Consider the following 18,761-nt stretch of genomic DNA (forward strand, 5'->3'; position numbering starts at 1 on the left):
CATCTAAAAGGTCTGGGTGGAGCCTGGGATGCCGACGGCCGCCGCTGGACACAGCTGGCCGTGATGTGCGTGGGAGCCCCTCTGTTTCACGACGGTCCACCCAGGCTCCAGGCTGGAGCACAGCTTCCATGCAGGACACAGAAAGGGGGCCCCAAGGGGCACACCCACAAAAAAAAATCTCTGCTCTGCTTCCTGTCTAGAAGAATGACCTGCAGAGTCTCAGTGCACCCCCCACCCCCAAGCCTGGACGCTGGGGGGGTGCCACACGCCCACTGTCCCTCTCCGTCAGCCGCTGGGGGACCCGGAAGCTGGAACCTGGTTTCCACGCGGTCTCCCCGACTCACCTCCCTGAGCATCTTGGTGGGCGGCTGGAGTTTCGCTCCTGAGAAGGTCTGGGGTGTCAGGAGCCACATGAGCAGAAAGAGAGAGACCCAGGGGACAATGTCTATTGAGGACCCCGGCCCAGCCTGACCAGGCCTGGAGCGGACCCCTGGCAAGTCCATGTAAGAGATCAGGGTTGAGGAACCCTCAGGGAGGGTCCAACCAAGATTCCCGGGGACGGCTAAGCGCCACCCGAGCCACAGCAAGGAGACGTGGCCAGTACCCGCTCAAACGGGGTACTCAGGAAGCGGGGCTCACCGCTGGCCCCGGATGAACCCCTTTCCTACCCACCCTGTCTCCCGGGTGCCCCCAGGAGGATGAGCAGTGGGGAACAGGGGGTCCCACGCAGTGGGGCATATGCAGGGAACAGCATAGTCTGTGTCTGACCAGCGCCCACCCCGGAGAGTGAAATCCAATCACTGCACCCCAATCCCCAGCACTGGTGCCCACCACGCCCAGGTGGGGCTACGGTATTTTAGGAGCCGCCTGGGGGGCAAGGGTTAGGGGGAGCAAAACTGCCCGGGTCACCCAGCATCCCGCCCCCTCTGGGGGGGGGGTCCCTGGTTCCCAGGTCCACAGTCTGGTGGTTGGCTGGGGGTGGAGGGTAGGTGGGTTAACTGGGGGGGCCCTCGGGAGGGGGGGGGTCCGGCTGATAGAAGGGGTGAACAAGCTGCCTGCAGGCTCCCCAAGGTGCACCGTGATGAGGGCAGGGGCCGGCTCCCCGCGGGATGTCTGGCCGGGTGGACACCACCTGTCCAAGCGCCCAGCGCGTCGGTGGTCAGCAGCAGCGGCGGGAGCCCCAGCCCAGCCCAGGCCCGGGGACAGCGGCGCCCCCGGCCCGGCCCCCCGCCCCCGCCCCCGCCGCGCGCCCTCGCCCCCGCCCGCGCCTCACCCTCGGGCCTCGCGTCGCCCTTGCCCTGGGCCAGGAGCAGCCAGGCCAGCGGGGTCAGCAGCAGCAGGGGCCGCATGGCCGCGGGCGAGCACGTCCTGCCGGCTCCCGGCGCTGGAAAGTTCGCGACGGGCCGCGGAGCTGCTGCCACGCACCGGGACCGCCCCGGGGGCGGTGTCCACCCGGCCGGGGACGGGCTGCCCGCCGGGTCCTCCCGCCCGCCCGCCCGCCGGCCTCCCGCCTCCAGCCCTCCCAGGAGAGGCCTGGAAGGGGGTCAAGCACCGGAGGAAATGGGGGGCTAAGGCGAGGCGATTTTTCTGCCTTAGAGTCCGCGCCCCAGGCCTGGTGGGCTCGCCAGCCTCAGTTTCCCCGGCTGACTAGCAGGAGTTCTCTCAGCGGCTGGGCCTTGGCTCCTGCAGGGTTAATGACCTGTTACCTGCAGCCCCAGGGTAGCCCTCAACAGGCCTGAGCTTCTCACAGGCCTGTAGTCCCTGGGCACACCCAGTGCAGCAGAGTCGGGGTGCTGGAATGGGTTCACAAGCACCCACAGTCTCATCTGGTCCTTGATTCTCTTGGCTCCTGAAATGCAGAACTGGAATCACCTCGATTGCTCCCATTCTCAAAAGGGAGTCAGTCAATCTGCCTCTGCCTGCCCCAGAGACAGTCTGGCGGGTAGGGCGATTGCATGTGGCCAACCCAGGTTCAATCCCTGGCATCCCAACACCGCCAGGATTAATTCCTGAGAGCAGGTCCAGGAGTAATCCCTGTACATCGCCGGGTGTAACCCCAAAACCAAGAAAATAGAAAACTGTTTTTCTATGTGAAGTTTAAAAAATAATAATGATCTGCTTCTGTGTCCCTGGTAAGCACAGAAAGTGTGCTGAATGCCATCACAGTGACAAGGCTGGCTAGAGGTCTTCCCGAGAGGGATCTAAGAAAACCCCACTAACAATGCAGACAGACAAAGCAAGGGTCATCTAGAACAATGGCAGGTCCCTTCCCAGACATGGACTAGGGACACCCACCTCTGGGGCAAACTCCCTTTCTTGGAAGAGGCCCTCAGAGGCTGGCGGGAAGCTCTTTCCATTCAGTGGATCAAGCATTAACAAAGGGACAAAGGGTGACAGTGTCTTAGATAGTATGAACTGACTTAAAGTAGATTCTTTCTTCTCCTTCCCTTCCCTTGGGAGAATGGGGTGGGGGTACCCAGCAGTGCTCAGTGGTTACCCCTAGATCAAAACTAAGCCTCTGCAAAGCATGAACTCAGCCTACTGAGCTGTCTCAGAAACAGTGCATTGGGGGACTGGAGCAATAATACAGTGGGTAGGGCGTTTGCCTTGCACACGGCCGACCTGGATTCAATTCCCAGCATCCCATATGATGCTCCAAGCACTGCTAGGAGTAATTCCTGAGTGCAGAGCCAGGAGTAACCTCTGAACATCACCAGGTATGACCCAAAAAGGAAAAAAAAAAAAAAATGAAACAGTGCGTTGAGACAGTGCCAAAAGAAAATGACAGCGAAACTTTTACAGAGATAGCTGTTAGGTGTCGGAATTAGACAATTTCTTTTTCATTGAGTTTGGGATGAATTTTCTGTTGCAAAGATGCAAAGCAGATGCTTACCAGTGAGCCACACCCCTACGTCCTGTATTATCATAATATTCTATGTTATTACAAGTATTTTATGTATATAGTGTGTATAATTGTTTCCAAGTAGTTTTTTTCTTCTTATTTATCTTTATTTTCAGAAAATTTTTTTTTCTTTTTGGGTCACACCCGGCGATGCTCAGGGTTGACTCCTGGCTCTGCACTCAGAAACCATTCCTGGTAGTGCTCGGGGGACCATATGGGATGCTGGGAATCGAACCCGGGTCAGCCACGTGCAAGGCAAACGGCCAACCCGCTGTCCTATCACTCCAGCCCCTTCAGAAAAAAAATTTTAACAGATGACTATATACTGTTTGAATAAACCAAACACACATATGTTTCAAAGATAGGGACTAGCCTGGAATCAGCTCTCTCTCTAGCTCTGTATTCATTACACAGAGGTGAGGTGCAGAAGGGCCCAGATACAAGTTCACAACCACAAGCGAGAAAGGGAAGTGGGCTGAGTGCAATCCAGGGTCTCTACCTCCCCAGGGGACCAGCTGGCGGGGTGTGTCTGCAGCTGGGGACAGACTCCCTGCCAGAACCCACCGGATGTTTTTCAATGTAGGAGGATGCAGACTGAAATTCCAGCTTCTTCAAGAAGGGATGAGCAGGGGGAAGAGAATAAGCCCAAGATGATGGAGTTTCAAAGATCTGCCTTATCCCAGGTTTTCCCTGTGAGTTCAAGTTCGAGTTCAAGGTCAAACAATCTTGGTCTCCAGAAAGATATCAGAGTGGGTAGGGCACTTGCCTTGCACAGGGACAACCCTGGCCAACCCTGGCTCGATCTCCCCGCATCCCATGCGGTCCCCCAAACACTGCCTGCAGTGATTCCTGAGTGAATAACCCCTAAGCATCTCTAGATGTGCCCTCCCCCCCCCAAATAAATAAATGAAACAATTTCAACAGTTTGTTCACATATGTGACCTAAGGAAACAGGCTCCAAGAAGGGCCTGGGGCCACAGGAAGGGAGGGGCATGGGAACCCCGCTGTGATCCCCCTGCTGCAGGATCCACGGAGAACTTCTATACTGATTATACTGTGAACAGCAGAATCCTTCCTTGGCTGAGATCCCACCGCCTGCGATTCCAATCCAGGACAATCAGGAGGGAGAATCAACTTCTGAAGTTGCTGGCCTCTGGAGACGCCGAGAAAGGATGTGCCCTGGAGAACCTAGCCGCCTCCGCCCTTCTCTGCCCGCGGTCCCTCCAAGAGGAGGGCCTGTCCCTTTAACCAGCGGCGGCCGCCCCACCCGCCGGATTCCCCAGAAGTTACAATGTACGTGCTGCACGTGTGTGGACCCTTAAAGGCGCCGCACCCAGCTTCCCCGGGACGGGGCTGGGAGGGAGAGCCGTCTGGGGCAGGCATGGGCCGCTTCTCCCCTTTCAGTTGCTTTTTTTTTTTTTTTCTGTCTTCTTCTTCCTTGGCCAGAAGAAGGAAGGGTGGGTTGGTTCCAGCGAATGGCCGCAGTGGCTTCTTCCCTTTCATAGTCAGTTTGTCCCACTGGCACTTAGTCCTCCTAGTAATATTCATAAAAATAGAATGCCTAAGCTGTTCCTCTAAGCGAAGGAAGCTGCGTGTTTTTTTAATTATATACTACAATTTCTTTCCTTTCTTTTTTCTTTTCTTTTTTTTTGACTTTTTGAGTCATTCCCGGCGATGCTCAGGGATTACTCCTGGCTCTGCACTCAGAAATTACTCCTGGGGCTGGAGCGATAGCACAGCGGGTAGGGCGTTTGCCTTGCATGCGGGGAACCCGGGTTCGATTCCCAGCTTCCCATATGGTCCCCTGAGCACCGCCAGGAGTAACTCCTGAGTGCAGAGCCAGGAGTAACCCCTGTGCATCGCCAGGTGTGACCCAAAAAGCAAAAAAAAAAGAAAAGAAATTACTCCTGGTGGTGCTTGGGGACCATATGGGATACCGGGATTGAATCCAGGTAGGCCATGTGCAAGGCAAACGCCCTACCCACTGTGCTATCACTCCAGCACCTTTACTATTTCTGTGAAAGGAATTATATATATACATATATATGTACGAAGTCTCCAATGGAGACGTTACTAGGCCCGCTTGAGCAAATCAATGAACAATGGGAGGATGATATATATATACATATATATATATATACACACACATATATGGATTTTTAAGCTAATAGGATATTCTATAAGAATATTAAAAAAATTGGTAGCAGTGGTTCTATCCAGGAAGAGCCATAGAATGACTTGAGGCCTTAGGAGGGAGGAAAAAAATTCTGAGAGGGGGGCCACACTCTGCAATGCTCAGGAGTTACTCCTGGCTCTGCGCTCAAGAATTACTCCTGGCAGTGCTCGGGGAATCAACCATATCGGATGCTGGGGATCGAACCCACGTTGGTGTGTGCAAGGCTAGCACCCAAGCCACTAGACTATCTCTCCAGTCCTGGGAGAAAGATTTTTAACTCATTTTCTATCATTTTGAATTTTGCACAGGCGTTTTATTTTTCTCAGTAAAAAGATAAATAATGGGTAGTTATTCTAAACCAGGCAGTACACAAATCTCGTTGTGTGTTGTTCGTGCACATTCTCTGAGCCTTTTCTTTTTTCTCAGGCCACACTGGCTATGCTCAGGGCTCACCCTTGGCTCTGTGCTCAGGGATCACTCCTGGAGGGGCTTGGGGAATCTTTCTGGTGGTGGGGATCAAACCCTGATTGGTTGCATGCAAAGCATGTGCCCTATCCACTATACTATCTCTCTAGTCTCTGTTATCCCTGCTTGATGGATGGATGAGGACCAGGAAAGGAACGATTGCTAGCAAAAGCAGGAACTGAGATTCAGAACCCTAGCCTGGGGGCCAGAGCGGTAGTATAGTGGGTAGGGCGTTTGTCTTGCACATGGCCGACCTGGGTTCAATCCCTGGCATCCCATATGGTTCCCCCAAGCACCACCAGGAGTAATTCCTGAGTGCAGAGCCAGGAGTAATCCCTGCGCATTGCTGGGTGTGACAAAAAAAAAAAAAAAAGCAAAACCTTAGCAGCCTTGGCACCTGCAGGTACATTGGCGTGATAGAGGAGTTAAGAACACAAATAGTTGAGCCCAGAGAGATATAGTCCAGTGGGGAGGGCGTTTGCCTTGCAGGCACCCAACCCAGGTTCAACCCCCAACATGCCACCAACATTCCATATGGTCCCCTGAGTCCCACCAGTAGCTATTCCTGAGCACAGAACCAGGAGTAAGCCCTGAGCACCACCAGGTGTGGCAAAAAAAAAAAAAGAAAAAGAAAAAGAAAAAAGAACAAGAACACAAGTACAAATAATGAGCCTTCTCTTTGATCCAGGAATCTAACAATCTATTTTAAAAAGCTGAAAATTTATAGATTGACACAGTAGGCGAAAACATGATTTCAGCAAGTGATAATATGATCATTGTAAGTTTCTGGCTGACACAGATGTTTATACAGCAGTTACATGAGCTCATTTTTACTGCCACTTGCTGTCAAAGAACCTTGCTTATTGGCTTGCATTAACATTAATATCTCAAAAACTTGGAGGCAGGACAACGATCCAGCTCCAAGGACGAATGCTCATACTCTCGCTGGAAGGATGCCACACCAGGAGCCGGAGCACGGCATTTTCTCTCTCACGCATCACTGGAAGCAATCCTTGAGCATGGAGCCAGGAGGCGCTCCTGCGCGCCACTGGGTGTGGTCCAAAACCAAAAAGCAGAGGCAGTTTTTCTGGTCATCTGCATTTCACAGAAGGGGCTAAGCCCCCTCCTGAGCTCCCTCACTGTCTCCTAAGCACTGCCTGCCTGAGGCGGATGGATGGATCCTACCTCAGTTACTGGAGGTCAGAATCCTACTTATCTGGGGCAGGAGAGACCGAACAGTGGTAGGGCGCTTGCCTTGCACGTGGCTGACCTGGGTTCAATTTCTGGCATCCCATATGGTCCCCTGAGCCTTGCCAGGAGTGATTCCTCAGCTCAGAACCAGGAGTAACCCCTGAGCACCAGATGCCCAAAAAAAAAAAAAAATCCTGCACATCTGTTAATAGTTTGATACATTGTGTCTGTCCTTTGCGAATTCTGGTGGGATCAAGAAATTGTCTAGGATAAGACCAAAGAGGCAGTACAGTGGGTAAGGCTGGGTAGGGCGCTTGCTTTGAACACAGCTGACCTGGATTCTATTCCTGGCACCCCAGATGATCCCCAGAGCAGGAGCCCTGCCAGGAATCCCTGAGCACAGAGCCAGGAGTAAGATCTGAGATCCACCAAGTATGGCCCCAAAACCAAAAGAAAGGAAGGGAAGATGGGAAGAAAGGGAAGAAAGAACGGAGGGAGGAAAGGCAGGAGGGAGGAAAAGAAATTTGTGTCAAGACAGTGTCCCTTCCAATCAGCTGGGCAGGCACCTCCTCCCAGGTCTCTGGCCCTGTGGTTGGCAGGCACCTCTGTGTCTGCTCATCGCCCACCAGAAGCCACCTTCTGGGTGGGACAGCACATTTCCAGCAATAGGGAAGCACTGTCCGGCGCTGGAATGTCCTAAGGCCAAGTGGAAACAATCATTCCATTGACTGCCCCTGGCTCATATGGAATTTTCCCTCCAGATACAAAGCAAAATTTCTCTTTTGCAGTATGATTCACAACATACAGCTATGTTCAAAATATGCTACTTTAGTTGCTTGTGTATTTTGTGTTTGTCATTTTGGGGTGCCGCTGGGGAAGGAGGGGGCGGAGTGGGTGCTGATCCTAGCTTAGTGCTCTGGGTTCCTGCCGGTATTTTAGAAGACCAGGCAATGGCCTCCTCTCCGTTGAATGATCTCCCTGGCCCCTCGAGCATTTGTGTAATTTCGTAAATTAAAACTCCCAGGGTGGGCACCACTGGTTGAAATAAATACACAGCTGGTTGGATTGAAAAACTCCATAGCAGCTGTAGTATTGCTCCAGCCCTTTTTCTTTCTTTTAACCTTGTCTTCCCTCTTGGCACTTCCCCGTGGGCCTGTGGATATTTGTTGCTGTTAGTCTTTTATTTTTTTTGGAATGAGGATCCTCATTTTACAGAGACAAAAGTATTTTTATTATTTCTTCCACCGGAGGGCTGTTGAACCCATCAGGAGCAAACGAGGCTCACCACGTATTCCGTTTGGCGGACTCAGAGCCTTTCGTTTTTTTGGATTTTTTTTTTTAATCGAACTTAAAGGAGCCTCCCAGCCCCGCCACCTCCTCCTCCCTCAGTCTAGACGCTGGACCGGGAACTCCAGGCCCCGCCCCCAACGGCGCCCGGCCCTCTGCCCCGCCTACCGTCTCTGCCCCGCCCCTCTAGCACTCGGGACTCCGGGCCCCGCCCCTTCACACCTGGGACTCCAGGCCCCGCCCCCGACGGCGCCCCGCCTACAGCCTCTGCCCCGCCCCTCTAGCACTCGGGACTCCAGGCCCCGCCCATTCAGGCCCGGGAGTCCAGGCCCAGCCCCCGACCAAGCCCCGCCCCTGCTCCGCCCCTCCAGCACCCAGGACCCCAGGCCCCGCCCCCGACGGCGCCCCGCCTACAGCCTCTGCCCCGCCCCTCTAGCACTCGGGACTCCAGACCCCGCCCATTGAGGCCCGGGAGTCCAGGCCCCGCCCCCGACGGCGCCCCGCCCCTGCCCCGCCCCTCCAGCACCCAGGACCCAGGCCCCGCCCCCGACGGCGCCCCGCCTACAGCCTCTGCCCCGTCCCTCCAGCACCCGGGACTCCAGGCCCCGCCCCTTCTCGACCGGGACTCCAGGCCCCGCCCCCGACCAGGCCCCGCCCCCTCTCCTCCCCCCGCCCGTTCGGAGTCTACTGTCGCAAAGGACGCGGCGGCGCTTAACGGCCGGCGTCGTGCGACGGCCGGAGGCAACCGTAGGGGAGTCGGAAGCGGCGGCCGCGGCGGTCTCGGCGGGCCCGGGGTGGGCGCCGCGGTCCCGGCGGGGCGAGTGAGGCGCGGGCGGCCGGGCCGGAGGGCGGGGCGGCGGGCCCGGCGGCCGCCCCCGCGCCGCGCCCGCGCCCGGCGGCCCGATGTGGCTGCAGCAGCGGCTGAAGGGGCTCCCGGGGCTGCTGTCGAGCAGCTGGGCCCGCCGCCTGCTGTGCCTGCTCGGCCTCCTGCTGCTGCTGCTGTGGCTCGGGGGCTCCGGCGCGCGGCGGGCGGCGGGGGGCCTGCACCTGCTGCCCTGGGCCCGCGGCCCGCCGGGCGCCGCCGAGCCCGCGGCCTGCCTGGGGGCGGCCACCCGCGCGTGGCGGGGCCTGCGGGAGCGCGGCGAGGCGGTGCCGCCGGGCCCCGGGGTGCCGGCGCTGGTGGCTAACGGCTACCTGGCCCTGGACGTGGCCGCCAACCAGCTGTGGGTGACCCCCGGCGAGCGGGAGCCCCCCGTGGCGCCCGACTTCGCGCCCTTCGTGCAGCTGCGGCCGCTGGGCGCGCGGGCCGAGGCGGCCGAGGCGGTGCTGCTGCTGCGGGAGGGGCTGCTGCGCCGGGTGCGCTGCCTGCAGCTCGGGGCCCCGGCGCCCGGGCCGGCGGCCGGCGGCTCGGGGCCCGCGTCGGCGGCGGGCCTGGGCCTGGGCCCGGGCCCGGGCGCGGCCCGCGACTGCGTGCTGCTGCAGGAGGACTTCCTGGCGCACCGCGGCCGCCCGCACGTCTACCTGCAGCGCCTGCAGCTGCGCAACCCCACGGAGCGCGTGGCCGCGCTGCAGACGCTCGGGCCCACGGCCGGCCCGCCGCCCCGCGCCTTCACCAGCACCCTGGAGAAGGCGGGCGACCACCAGTTCCTGCTCTACTCGGGCCGCGCCCCGCCCCTCCCGTCGGGGCTGGTGCACCTGGTGGTGGTGGCCGCCAAGAAGCTCGTGGACCGGCTGCAGGTGGCGCCCAAGTCGCAGCTGGACGAGACGGTGCTGTGGGTGGTGCACGTCTCGGGGCCGCTGAGCCCCCAAGCGCTCAAGAGCAGGGCGGCCAAGGAGCTGAAGGCGCTGCAGGATCTGGCCCGCAAGGAGATGCTGGAGCTCCTGGAGCTGCCGGCGGCCGAGCTGCTGCAGGACCACCAGCGCCTCTGGGCTCAGCTCTTCAGCCCAGGTGAGGCCCTCTCCTTGCCTGCGTGCCTTTGGATCGCCGGACCGAGCTCTCCGGGCCGGTCTGCCGGGTTCCAGTAGCGGGCGTCTCCCCCCTTTCCCGGGTTGTGGGTTGTCTTTGAGGTTTTTCTTGGGGTGGAGCCTGGCTCCGAGTGGTTTGGGTTTGGGGGGGAACCCCCCGCAAGAAGTGCGCAGTGCCAGCCCCGTTGAAACTCAGCTAACCCAGCTACACTGTTGGGCACTTGGGGTTTCAGGTGAAAGGGAGCCCCCTTCTCCGGCGGGAGCCACAGCACAGCAGGGAGGGCGCTTCATGTGGGCCCCTGAGCACTTCCAGGTGTGGCCCAAAACAACCCCCACGCCAAAAAAAAAAAATGGCACCTGCCCTTTGTTCCTGGGTTCAACAGAAACAGAGGCTGCAGGGGGAGGTGACAGACCTTGGGGTCCACACTCCCAGGACACAGGGACGCCCCCCGGCACCATGTACCCAGGGAGGGCAGAAGTGGAACTTGGGGGCTGTAAGAGTTGGTCGTGATGCACTGCACCCTGGGCCCCAAATCAGTGGTTTGGGGGTCTGTGAAGGCTACCCTGGCTCTTCCCTCAGACTCCAGGCGGAAGCTGGCGCTGGGAGGTCTGGGGGTGCTGGGGTCTCTTTCTGGAGGCGCCAAGCTGCTCGCAGAGGCTTTCCCCAGGGAGCGTTCATTTAGGGTAAGAAAACCGGCATGTGAAGGAGAGCTTTGGGTTTCCAGGGTTCGGGTTGTCTGAACCCTGATATTTAGTTGCAAAGCAGGTCTCATTCATGCATCCCTCATTCCACAGCCTGTGTGACGGGGTGTCTGCAGGGGCGCCTGGAGCGGACAAAGTCCCTATTGTGCCAGCAGGGTGGCGGGGAAGGCCGAGGGGAGGAAGGGGCACGGCCGATGAGCAGGACATCCTGCGCGCAGTTCTGTGCCAGAGTGGAAGTACGTGGCCGTGGGTGGCAGGGGCGAAGACTGTTTAGCTTATTGCCGTGGCGGCCTCCAGGAGGAAGTGCTGGAGCAGTGCCCTGTGGGACTGCAGGGGACGGTGGCAGACCTTGGGGTCCACACTCCCCAGGCAGGGTGCCCAGGGGAGGCAGAAGAAGAGGTGACAGAAATCGGGAGGTCTGTGGCAGGGGCGGAGGAAGCTTCTGCCATGTTGGAACTCGGGGGAGAAGAGGTGCTGGTGACTTCTCATTTTGAGGGGGGTTTCAGCAGGTGTCCAGAGGCCACCTGGAGGAGGGGCGGTTTGAGACTGGGAGATTCCATCCAGTCAGGTCCAAATGGGCGGAAGGCCTAGCATTGGGGGTGCAGGCCCGGGACACCCAGAACCTGAGAAGCACCCCATGCTCATGGCCACACACTGGCCCGATGGCCCATCTCGGGGAATGTCCCTGCAGCCTCCTGATCACCAGCTGGGAGACCCCAAAATAAAGCCCCCGATGCCTTTGGCACATCCAGGTGAGGCCCCAGGGCCAGTACTGAGCGCTCTGGGTCTGCAGGTGGATGGCCAGGCAGTGAGGACAGTGACCTGGAGGGGGTCGGCGTGGGCTGGGCAGGGACCGGAAGGAGGCTCTGAGGCCGCAGGTCCAGGGCTGAGGTGGGCGGGGTGACTGTCCCCGGGGGAGACTGGCCGGCCCTCCCTCCCTCACTCCCTCCCTGACCAGCCTCTGCGGTTCCAGGGGTGGAGATGAAGAAGATCACGGACACCCACACGCCGTCGGGCCTGACCGTGAACCTGACACTCTACTACATGCTGTCCTGCTCGCCGGCGCCGCTGCTCAGCCCGGGCCTGAGCCGCAGGGAGCGGGAGCAGCTGGAGACGACGCTGAGCTACGAGGACCACTGCTTCAGCGGCCACGCCACCATGCACGCCGGCAACCTGTGGCCCAGCCAGCTGGCCGCCGTGCCGCACATCCTGCAGCTGTCCGACCTGTGGCGGCTGACGCTGCAGAAGCGGGGCTGCAAGGGGCTGGTGAAGGCGGGCGCCCCGGGCATCCTGCAGGGCATGGTGCTCAGCTTCGGGGGGCTGCAGTTCACCGAGAACCACCTGCAGTTCCAGGCCGACCCCGACGTGCTGCACAACAGCTACGCGCTGCACGGCATCCGCTACAAGAGCGACCACATCGACCTGGCCGTGCTGGCCGACGCGCAGGGCAAGCCCTACCTGCACGTGGCCGTGGAGGCGCGCGGGCAGCCCGTCAAACTGTACGCCTGCGAGGCGGGCTGCCTGGACGAGCCGGTGGAGCTGACGGCGGCGCCCCAGGGCCACACGTTCCCGGTGATGGTGACGCAGCCCATCACGCCGCTGCTGTACATCTCCACGGACCTCACGCACCTGCAGGAGCTGCGCCACACGCTGCACCTCAAGGCCATCCTGGCCCACGCCGAGCACATGGCCCAGCAGGACCAGGGGCTGCCCTTCCTCTTCTGGTTCAGCGTGGCTTCGCTCATCACCCTCTTCCACCTCTTTCTCTTCAAGCTCATCTACAACGAGTACTGCGGCCCAGGGGCCAAGCCCTTCTTCCGGAGCAAGGTAGGCACGCCCATGTCGGCCAGCCGGGGCGGCAGCCAGGGGCAGGGGGCCCCGAGGAAGCCCACAGTTGCGTGGCCGGAGGCTGGAGGAGCTTGGGGTAGGCTATAAACGGGCTCTGAGCTCTTTGCCCCAGAGGTGGCTATTTGTTTGGGGCAGGGGGGTTGTCACCCAGCGGTGCTCAGGGATCGCTTCTGGCAGGCTCCCGAATCCGGGTCCACCGAGTGTAAGGCGGGCGCCCTCCCTGCTGTGCTGCCAAGAGCAGACCCGGGCAGGGAAAGCTTTGGGAGTCCAGCGGCGAAGTGATGCATCCCGGGCCCCGGGCTGTGCCCTGTCCACCCCGGCTGGCTGAGGCCTGTGTCTGGACAGCAGGTGGGCCTGGTGCTCGGCCCCGGGTGCCCACATGGCCCGCCCAGGGCAGCCTGCGCCCTCCTGTCTCAAGCCACTCTGTCTTTGGGGAGCTGTGGGTCTTGGCTAGACAGTGTTCTCGGTTCCAGTGGGCCCCAAGTGGGGCCACTGCCTGTCCTGGAGCCTCTCTGGGGGGCCACAGGGGATTCCTTGCGGGCAGGTGCAGGGGATGGCGCCCCGGTCCCGCCGGCCCCGTGGCTCCACGTCTGAAGTCTGTCCCGAGGCCAGCAGCGAAGGCGGAGTTGGCCTGGGAGAGGGAAGGTGGTGGACACTGGACGAGCCTGAAGGATAAGAGGGAACCGAACCCAGGAGGTCGGGTGGGGCCCGCTCCCAGGCTGAGGCACAGGCCAAGTTTTCCCCACATTCCTTTCCTGGTACCAGGCCCCCAAGAGCAGAGGCCGTTGGACAGTCTGTCAGCCCGAGTGGTCCCAGGCCTCCAAGTCTGAACATCTTAGCAGGTTCCCATCGTGGGGTGGATTCAGCCCCGGGTGGGTGCCAGGGCCCGCTCCATGGCCTGCGCCCCTCACCCCTCTGTGGCTCCCCCAGGGTTGGCGGGAGCAGTGACGGCTCGTTCTGTTCCTTGGACAGGAGGATCCCAGTGTCTGAAGGACGCTCCTGGCAGCGGCCGTTTGCACATGCCGCCCGGCACTGACGGTCCTGCCGCCGTCGCCGGGGACCCTCGGAAGACCCACCCTTTTGTGCCTTGTCGGGGGACACCAATGACGCAGACGCACGTGGGGAGGCCCAGGAGCCTGACGCGTGGGGCGAGGTGGGGCCCGCGGACTGCGTGAGCATCCGACTCAGTCGCGAGAACGACACGGCAATACTTGAATCGAACGCCTGGCCCCCGGAAGTTGCCCTTTCTGAAAAGCCTGTCCAGGAAAACTTGTTTTCTTGTGTGATTTAATGTGTTCTTCCCTGACCGAATTTTTAATTTATTTTTCTTGCGATTTTGCTGGCTGGCTTGGCGTCCAAAGCCGAGCGGCTCCCGCTCGCGCGTGGGGACCCCCGCCCCCCCCTCCGTGAGTGGGGCTCTGGGTCTGAGTTGGTCTCTTCGTACCAGGAGCCTGTGTCGAGCGGTGGGTTTGTACTTAGGGGCTCGGGGAGGCCTTGGACTTTCTAGTGCTCCATGATTGTTGGGTTTTGAAATACCAAAGCTTTTTTTTGTTCTGTTTTTAAATAAATCTCTTTGGAACTTCTGTCCTGCCGGCTGGCTTGTGAGCGGTAGAACCCTCTGGAGACAATCTCTTCTGGCTGGAAGCTGAGGGCTCCCTCGGCCCCTTTCGGGGTGTTCTCCATGCCCAGGCTCTGGCTTCAAGGGACACTGCGATGTGCAGGTGTCAGCCTGGGGTGGGGTGTGGGGGGCGGCCCTTCACTTTCCTGGCCCAAGGGGCAGCTGGAAGTTGAGATCTGCTCCTGCCCTTGTGAGGAGTATGGGGCATCCCAGGGACTGTGCTGGGCCCTCGTCCCCCCGCGGGGCAGCCCTGGGAGCTGGGGTGCTTCCGTGTCCCCGACCATTTGAAGCTGCGAGGCCTGGGGCTGCCTTCCCCTCCGGCCACGTCACCGGCTGGCCGTCTTCCCAGAGCCTCAACTGGCTAAACACCAAGGTGAAAGCAGAACCCTGTGCCTGGAGCCCAGAAACCCCACAGTAGGACTGCAGGACTGATGTTTGTGGCTTCAAGCTCCCATTTCATGCTGGGTGGGTGGGGAGGAGGTAGCTGGGAGGGGCTGGGGTGAGTGAGCTGTCCAAGGCTGCCTCTAGGCTAGACCCTCGCCTTGCCTTGTGCATGCGCTGAGGCCCCAGAGGGGCTTTTCTTCAGGACTGGGACCCCGTGGAATACCTCATCACATACCTGCAAAGCCTCCCAGCAGCTAACCAGGGGACTGAATGCCCCCTCCCCGCCCGACGCCTTTCCAGCCCCGCCTACTGGGGAGCACTGCTGGGGCCCCTTCCCATGAGTCCAGCCCCAGGGACCCCTGTGTCCTGGGGTCTCTTAGACTAACAAACCCCTTCATGAACCTCAGGCCTCTGCAGTTTTCCCAAAGAAAGCTGGAGTCTGAACATCCGTGACCCCCCCCACATTCCTGACCCTAGTGATAGCATCTGGGAAGGGCGTGGGGTCCTTAGGGTGGGATCCGTGTCCCCAAGAGCCCCCTCTGCCACCAGCAGAAAGTTTTCTGCCCCTTACCCCCACCCTCGGGGAGAGCCCCCACTGTCCTCTTCACGCTCACCCCCTGGCTTCAGTTCTGCCCCCAGAAGTGGGGGAAATGAATGTTTTTTAATCCCAAATTCCCAGTCTGGGTTTCCACTACAGCCACTGAAGGGCTCAGTCACATTGAGGGGAAACGACACTCTCTAAGCTCATGACTTTTATTTATTTTTGTCTTTTTGGGTCACAGGTCACAGGTTACTCCTGGCTCTGTACTCGGAATTACTCCTTACAGTGCTCAGGGGACCAACCATATGGGATGCCGGGGATCCAACCTCGGCCAGCCGCGTCTAGGCTAACGCTTTCCCTGCTGTCCTCTCCAGCCCCGAGGCTCACCGCTTTAAGAGTCCATGCCAGGACTGCAGTGCCTGGGGTGTCCACCCCCCAGATGCGTGTGGGAGCCCCTGACTACCGCAGTGGGCACGGCTGTTCTTCCATGAGGGTTGTTCTGTAGCTTCCTTTGGATTCTGAAAAGGAAATAGGACTTTGAAAATCCTTAAGAGGGGCCGGAGTGATAGTACAGCAAGTAGGGCATTTGCCTTGCATGTGGCAGATCCAGGTTTGATCCCCGGCATCCCATATGGTCTCTGAGACCCACAGGAGTAATTCCTGGGTGCAGAGCCAGGAGGAACCCCTGAGCATTGCCAGGTATGACCCAAAAAAAAGCAAAAAAAAAAAGAAAAAGAAAAAAAATCCTTAAGAATAAAACAGCCAGGGCCAGGCCGGAGCAGTAACACAGTAGGGAGGGTGTTTGCCTTGCATGTAACCGACCTGGGTTCGATCCCTGGCACCTCTTAAGTCCCCTGAGCCCACCAGGAGTGATCCCTGAGTGCAGAGTCAGAAGTAAGCCCTGCGCACCAAAGTGTGTTCCCCAAACAAGCAGAATGAAACCTTCTCCACTCGGGGTCTCAGTGTACGAGGCACAGCCCTGGGCACCTTAGGAAGCAGTGCCAGGCGCTGGCAGCCAAGCAAACAGCCTCCAGCCTCCAGCCTGGGAGCAAACTTCTCCAGGTGGACTTTGGCCCGTGGAGGCTTTGTGATTTGCTTGAGGAAATGCAGAGCTAATCAGCTTGGTGACTGGGGACGGTCACGTGTGATGAACAGCCCTTGCTCCCATGAGGCCTGGCTCAGAGTAGCTGCTCAGAGAACACTCTGGAACTGTGGCTGTGTATGTGATGCCCTTTAGCCCTTGTGTTTCCATCCAGGCATTTGGGGCGACAAGTAATAAAACTTACATGTTTTGAACAAAGAAAATTCTGTTCACATGACAGCACAGTCCAGTAGCAGGTTCAGGAATGGCTTGATCCAGACTTCAGACCTGCTCTTGGCATCTGCCCTCAGACCTACCATCCTATAGTGACAAGCCGTGGTTGTCACAGGCCTTATGCCTAACAGTCCAGCACTTCCTCTTCAGGCGCCAGTGCCCACCTCTGCCCATTCCTGTGGCTGGGTGTCGGGGCTAGGTCCCTTAGACAAGGGCGGTCAGACTCCCCACCTCTGAGCTGGGCACTCGGGGGATCAGTTAACCAACCGAACGGACAATAGCAGCAGAGGGCTTCGGCCAAGGAAGTTTGGGGTGTCCCATGGGCAAGGAACAGCAAAGCACAGGGTGCCACCGGCCAGGGAAGCTTTGTGCCCATTGGACAGGTGAGCAAAATCGATGTTCAAGACCACACGCCACCAGGTCACGTCACCTGGGTCAGCTGTGTTGGGCTGTGGTCTCAAATCTGTCTGAGTGCCGCCTCTCCGTGTTCACAGAAGCTGTGCCCATCCTCCTGGCCCAGAGCCGGGGTTGCCCACCCCGCCACCCCCAGGAAGAAGCAGCAGAATCCAAAAAGCATCCGGATGCAAATCAGCTCCCAGAGACTGGAAGAGGCGCAAATATCCTCCCCCCATCTCCTACCCCAGAGGGTCTCCTCTGATTTCCCACCACAGAAGCCCCCCATCTCCCACCATAGCCCCCCCCCCACCACCACCACAGACACCACAGAACCTCTTTCGCAGATTTTACCTCATTCCTAAGCAACTTTCTCATCGTCCTGAGCCACTGCGTGGGTCTCTCTCTCTCTCTCCCCTCACCCTCCCCCCCCTCCCCCCTCTCTCTCCTGTACTATAATTTCAACCCCCTCCAGCCGGATCCTCACCGGAAGTAACCAAAGCTGTAGCCGGCTGTGGAAAGGCGGGAGCACGTGAGACTACAGAGCCAAACTTCATGGGACCCAGGGCCAGAAGGGGCGATGGGTTGGAGGCGGCTCAGCAGGGCAGGACAGGCGTCACACGGATGAGGCCCTGAGCTTCATCCCCACCACCACACACACACACAAATAAAAGACCCAAACAAGACAGACTGTGATCAGGACTCACTCTCGGGGCTGGCACATCAGGGAGGGCTTCCTGGAGGACGCTGGAATGTGCACATTGCAGGTGGGGGCGTTAGCAGAGAAGAACCACGTAGGAAGTGGAGAGGCCCTGACCTGCCTAGGAGGCAGCAGGGCTGGAGAGAGCACAGAGGATGAGCACGGGCAATCAGGATGCCTGGCGTCAGTGCTGAGCACTACCACGTGTGTCCCAAACAAACAGAAAATAAACCTAGGAGAGGGGTGAAGGGATGAAAGTGGGCGATAAGGTCAGAGAACTGGGGTGCACATAACCTCTGAGAATCAGGGATCAGCTCAAGCCCGGGGGCACAGCGATGGTGACATGATAGGGTCATCTGGGTCACATCACTTCCTCCCCTGGCCACTCTAATTTTTAGCTCAGTTTTACAGCCCCTCCGCTGACTGAGGAGAGACAGGTATCGCCCCACTGCACAGCCCAGAGGAAGTGAGAGTTCAGTAAAGGACAGGACGACGCCAGGTGTCCCCGCCATGAAGGCCAGCCACCCCAGACTGAGAGTCAGAGAACCCCACAGATCAAGGGGCCCCCAGTGGGTGTCCTGAGAGATGGCGAAAGACAGGATGGCTCTGAACTCCAGAAAGGTTGTGACGTCTCAGAATAGCACTCTTGTGGGGGGCCACATCCCAGGGCTCAGGGGTCACTCCTGGCTGTGCCAGGAATTAAACCCAGAGCAGCCACAAAGTGCCCGGGACTCTCTCTCTGGCCCTCAGAATAAACCTTTCTTTCCTTGTTTTGTGTTTGAGCCACACCGGGTAATGCTCTGCCTCCTCCCGGCAGGGCTTGGGGAATCACCCGGGGTGCTGGGGATTTGGGCTGCTGCGTACAAGGCGAGTACCCTACCTGCTGTCCTATCTCTGCATCCCCCAGAATAAAACTTTGAGGAAAGGCAGGACTGACGGCAGTGACAGACGTGGGCTCCACTTCCAGCATTCACAACTAGCACTGTAGCACTGTCCTCCCGTTGTTCATCGATTTGCTCAAGTGGGTCCAGTAACGTCTCCATTGTGAGATTTGTTGTTACTGTTTTTGGCATATCGAATACATCACGGGTAGCTTACCAAGGCTTTTCTGTGTGGGCGAGATACTCTCCGTAGCTTGCCCGTTTCTCTGAGAGGGGCAGAGGAATCGAACTCAGGTGGGCCGCATGCAAGGCAAACGCCCTACCCGCAGCCCGGCATTCACGACACTGAGGTGAAACCTCAAATCAGTGAGCTGCGCATTTACACTCTGGGTT

At 58.9% G+C, this 18,761-nt stretch overlaps 2 protein-coding genes across 4 annotated transcripts in view; one reads left to right on the forward strand and one right to left on the reverse strand.

Annotated features, from left to right (window-relative positions):
• Positions 1–1,400, reverse strand: part of PLOD1 (procollagen-lysine,2-oxoglutarate 5-dioxygenase 1) — a 35,742-nt gene extending 34,342 nt beyond the window's left edge. Inside the window, exons 1-2 of one of the 2 annotated variants that reach the window (XM_056110863.1) lie at positions 1,274–1,399; positions 345–392 (exon numbers count right to left, since the gene is read on the reverse strand). In XM_056110863.1, the coding sequence (XP_055966838.1) occupies positions 345–392; positions 1,274–1,349 (124 nt within the window). In that variant the 5' untranslated portion in view covers positions 1,350–1,399. Of the gene's footprint in view, positions 1–344; positions 393–1,273 lie in introns of both variants that reach the window. The other variant, XM_056110864.1, reaches the window with a different exon arrangement.
• Positions 1,401–8,836: 7,436 nt separating this feature from the next.
• KIAA2013 (KIAA2013 ortholog) overlaps positions 8,837–18,761 on the forward strand; it is a 285,226-nt gene continuing 275,301 nt past the window's right edge. The window contains exons 1-3 of one of the 2 annotated variants that reach the window (XR_008791997.1): positions 8,837–9,969; positions 11,662–12,515; positions 13,509–13,679. Coding sequence is in view for 1 of the 2 variants with exons in the window: in XM_056110940.1 (XP_055966915.1) it covers positions 8,925–9,969; positions 11,662–12,515; positions 13,509–13,526 (1,917 nt within the window). In the remaining variant the exon portion in view is untranslated. Of the gene's footprint in view, positions 9,970–11,661; positions 12,516–13,508; positions 14,120–18,761 lie in introns of those variants that run through there. The other variant, XM_056110940.1, reaches the window with a different exon arrangement.

The sequence above is a fragment of the Sorex fumeus genome, unplaced genomic scaffold (genome assembly GCF_029834395.1).
Source record: "Sorex fumeus unplaced genomic scaffold, SorFum_2.1 ptg000011l, whole genome shotgun sequence".
Classification (NCBI taxonomy): Eukaryota; Metazoa; Chordata; class Mammalia; order Eulipotyphla; family Soricidae; genus Sorex; species Sorex fumeus.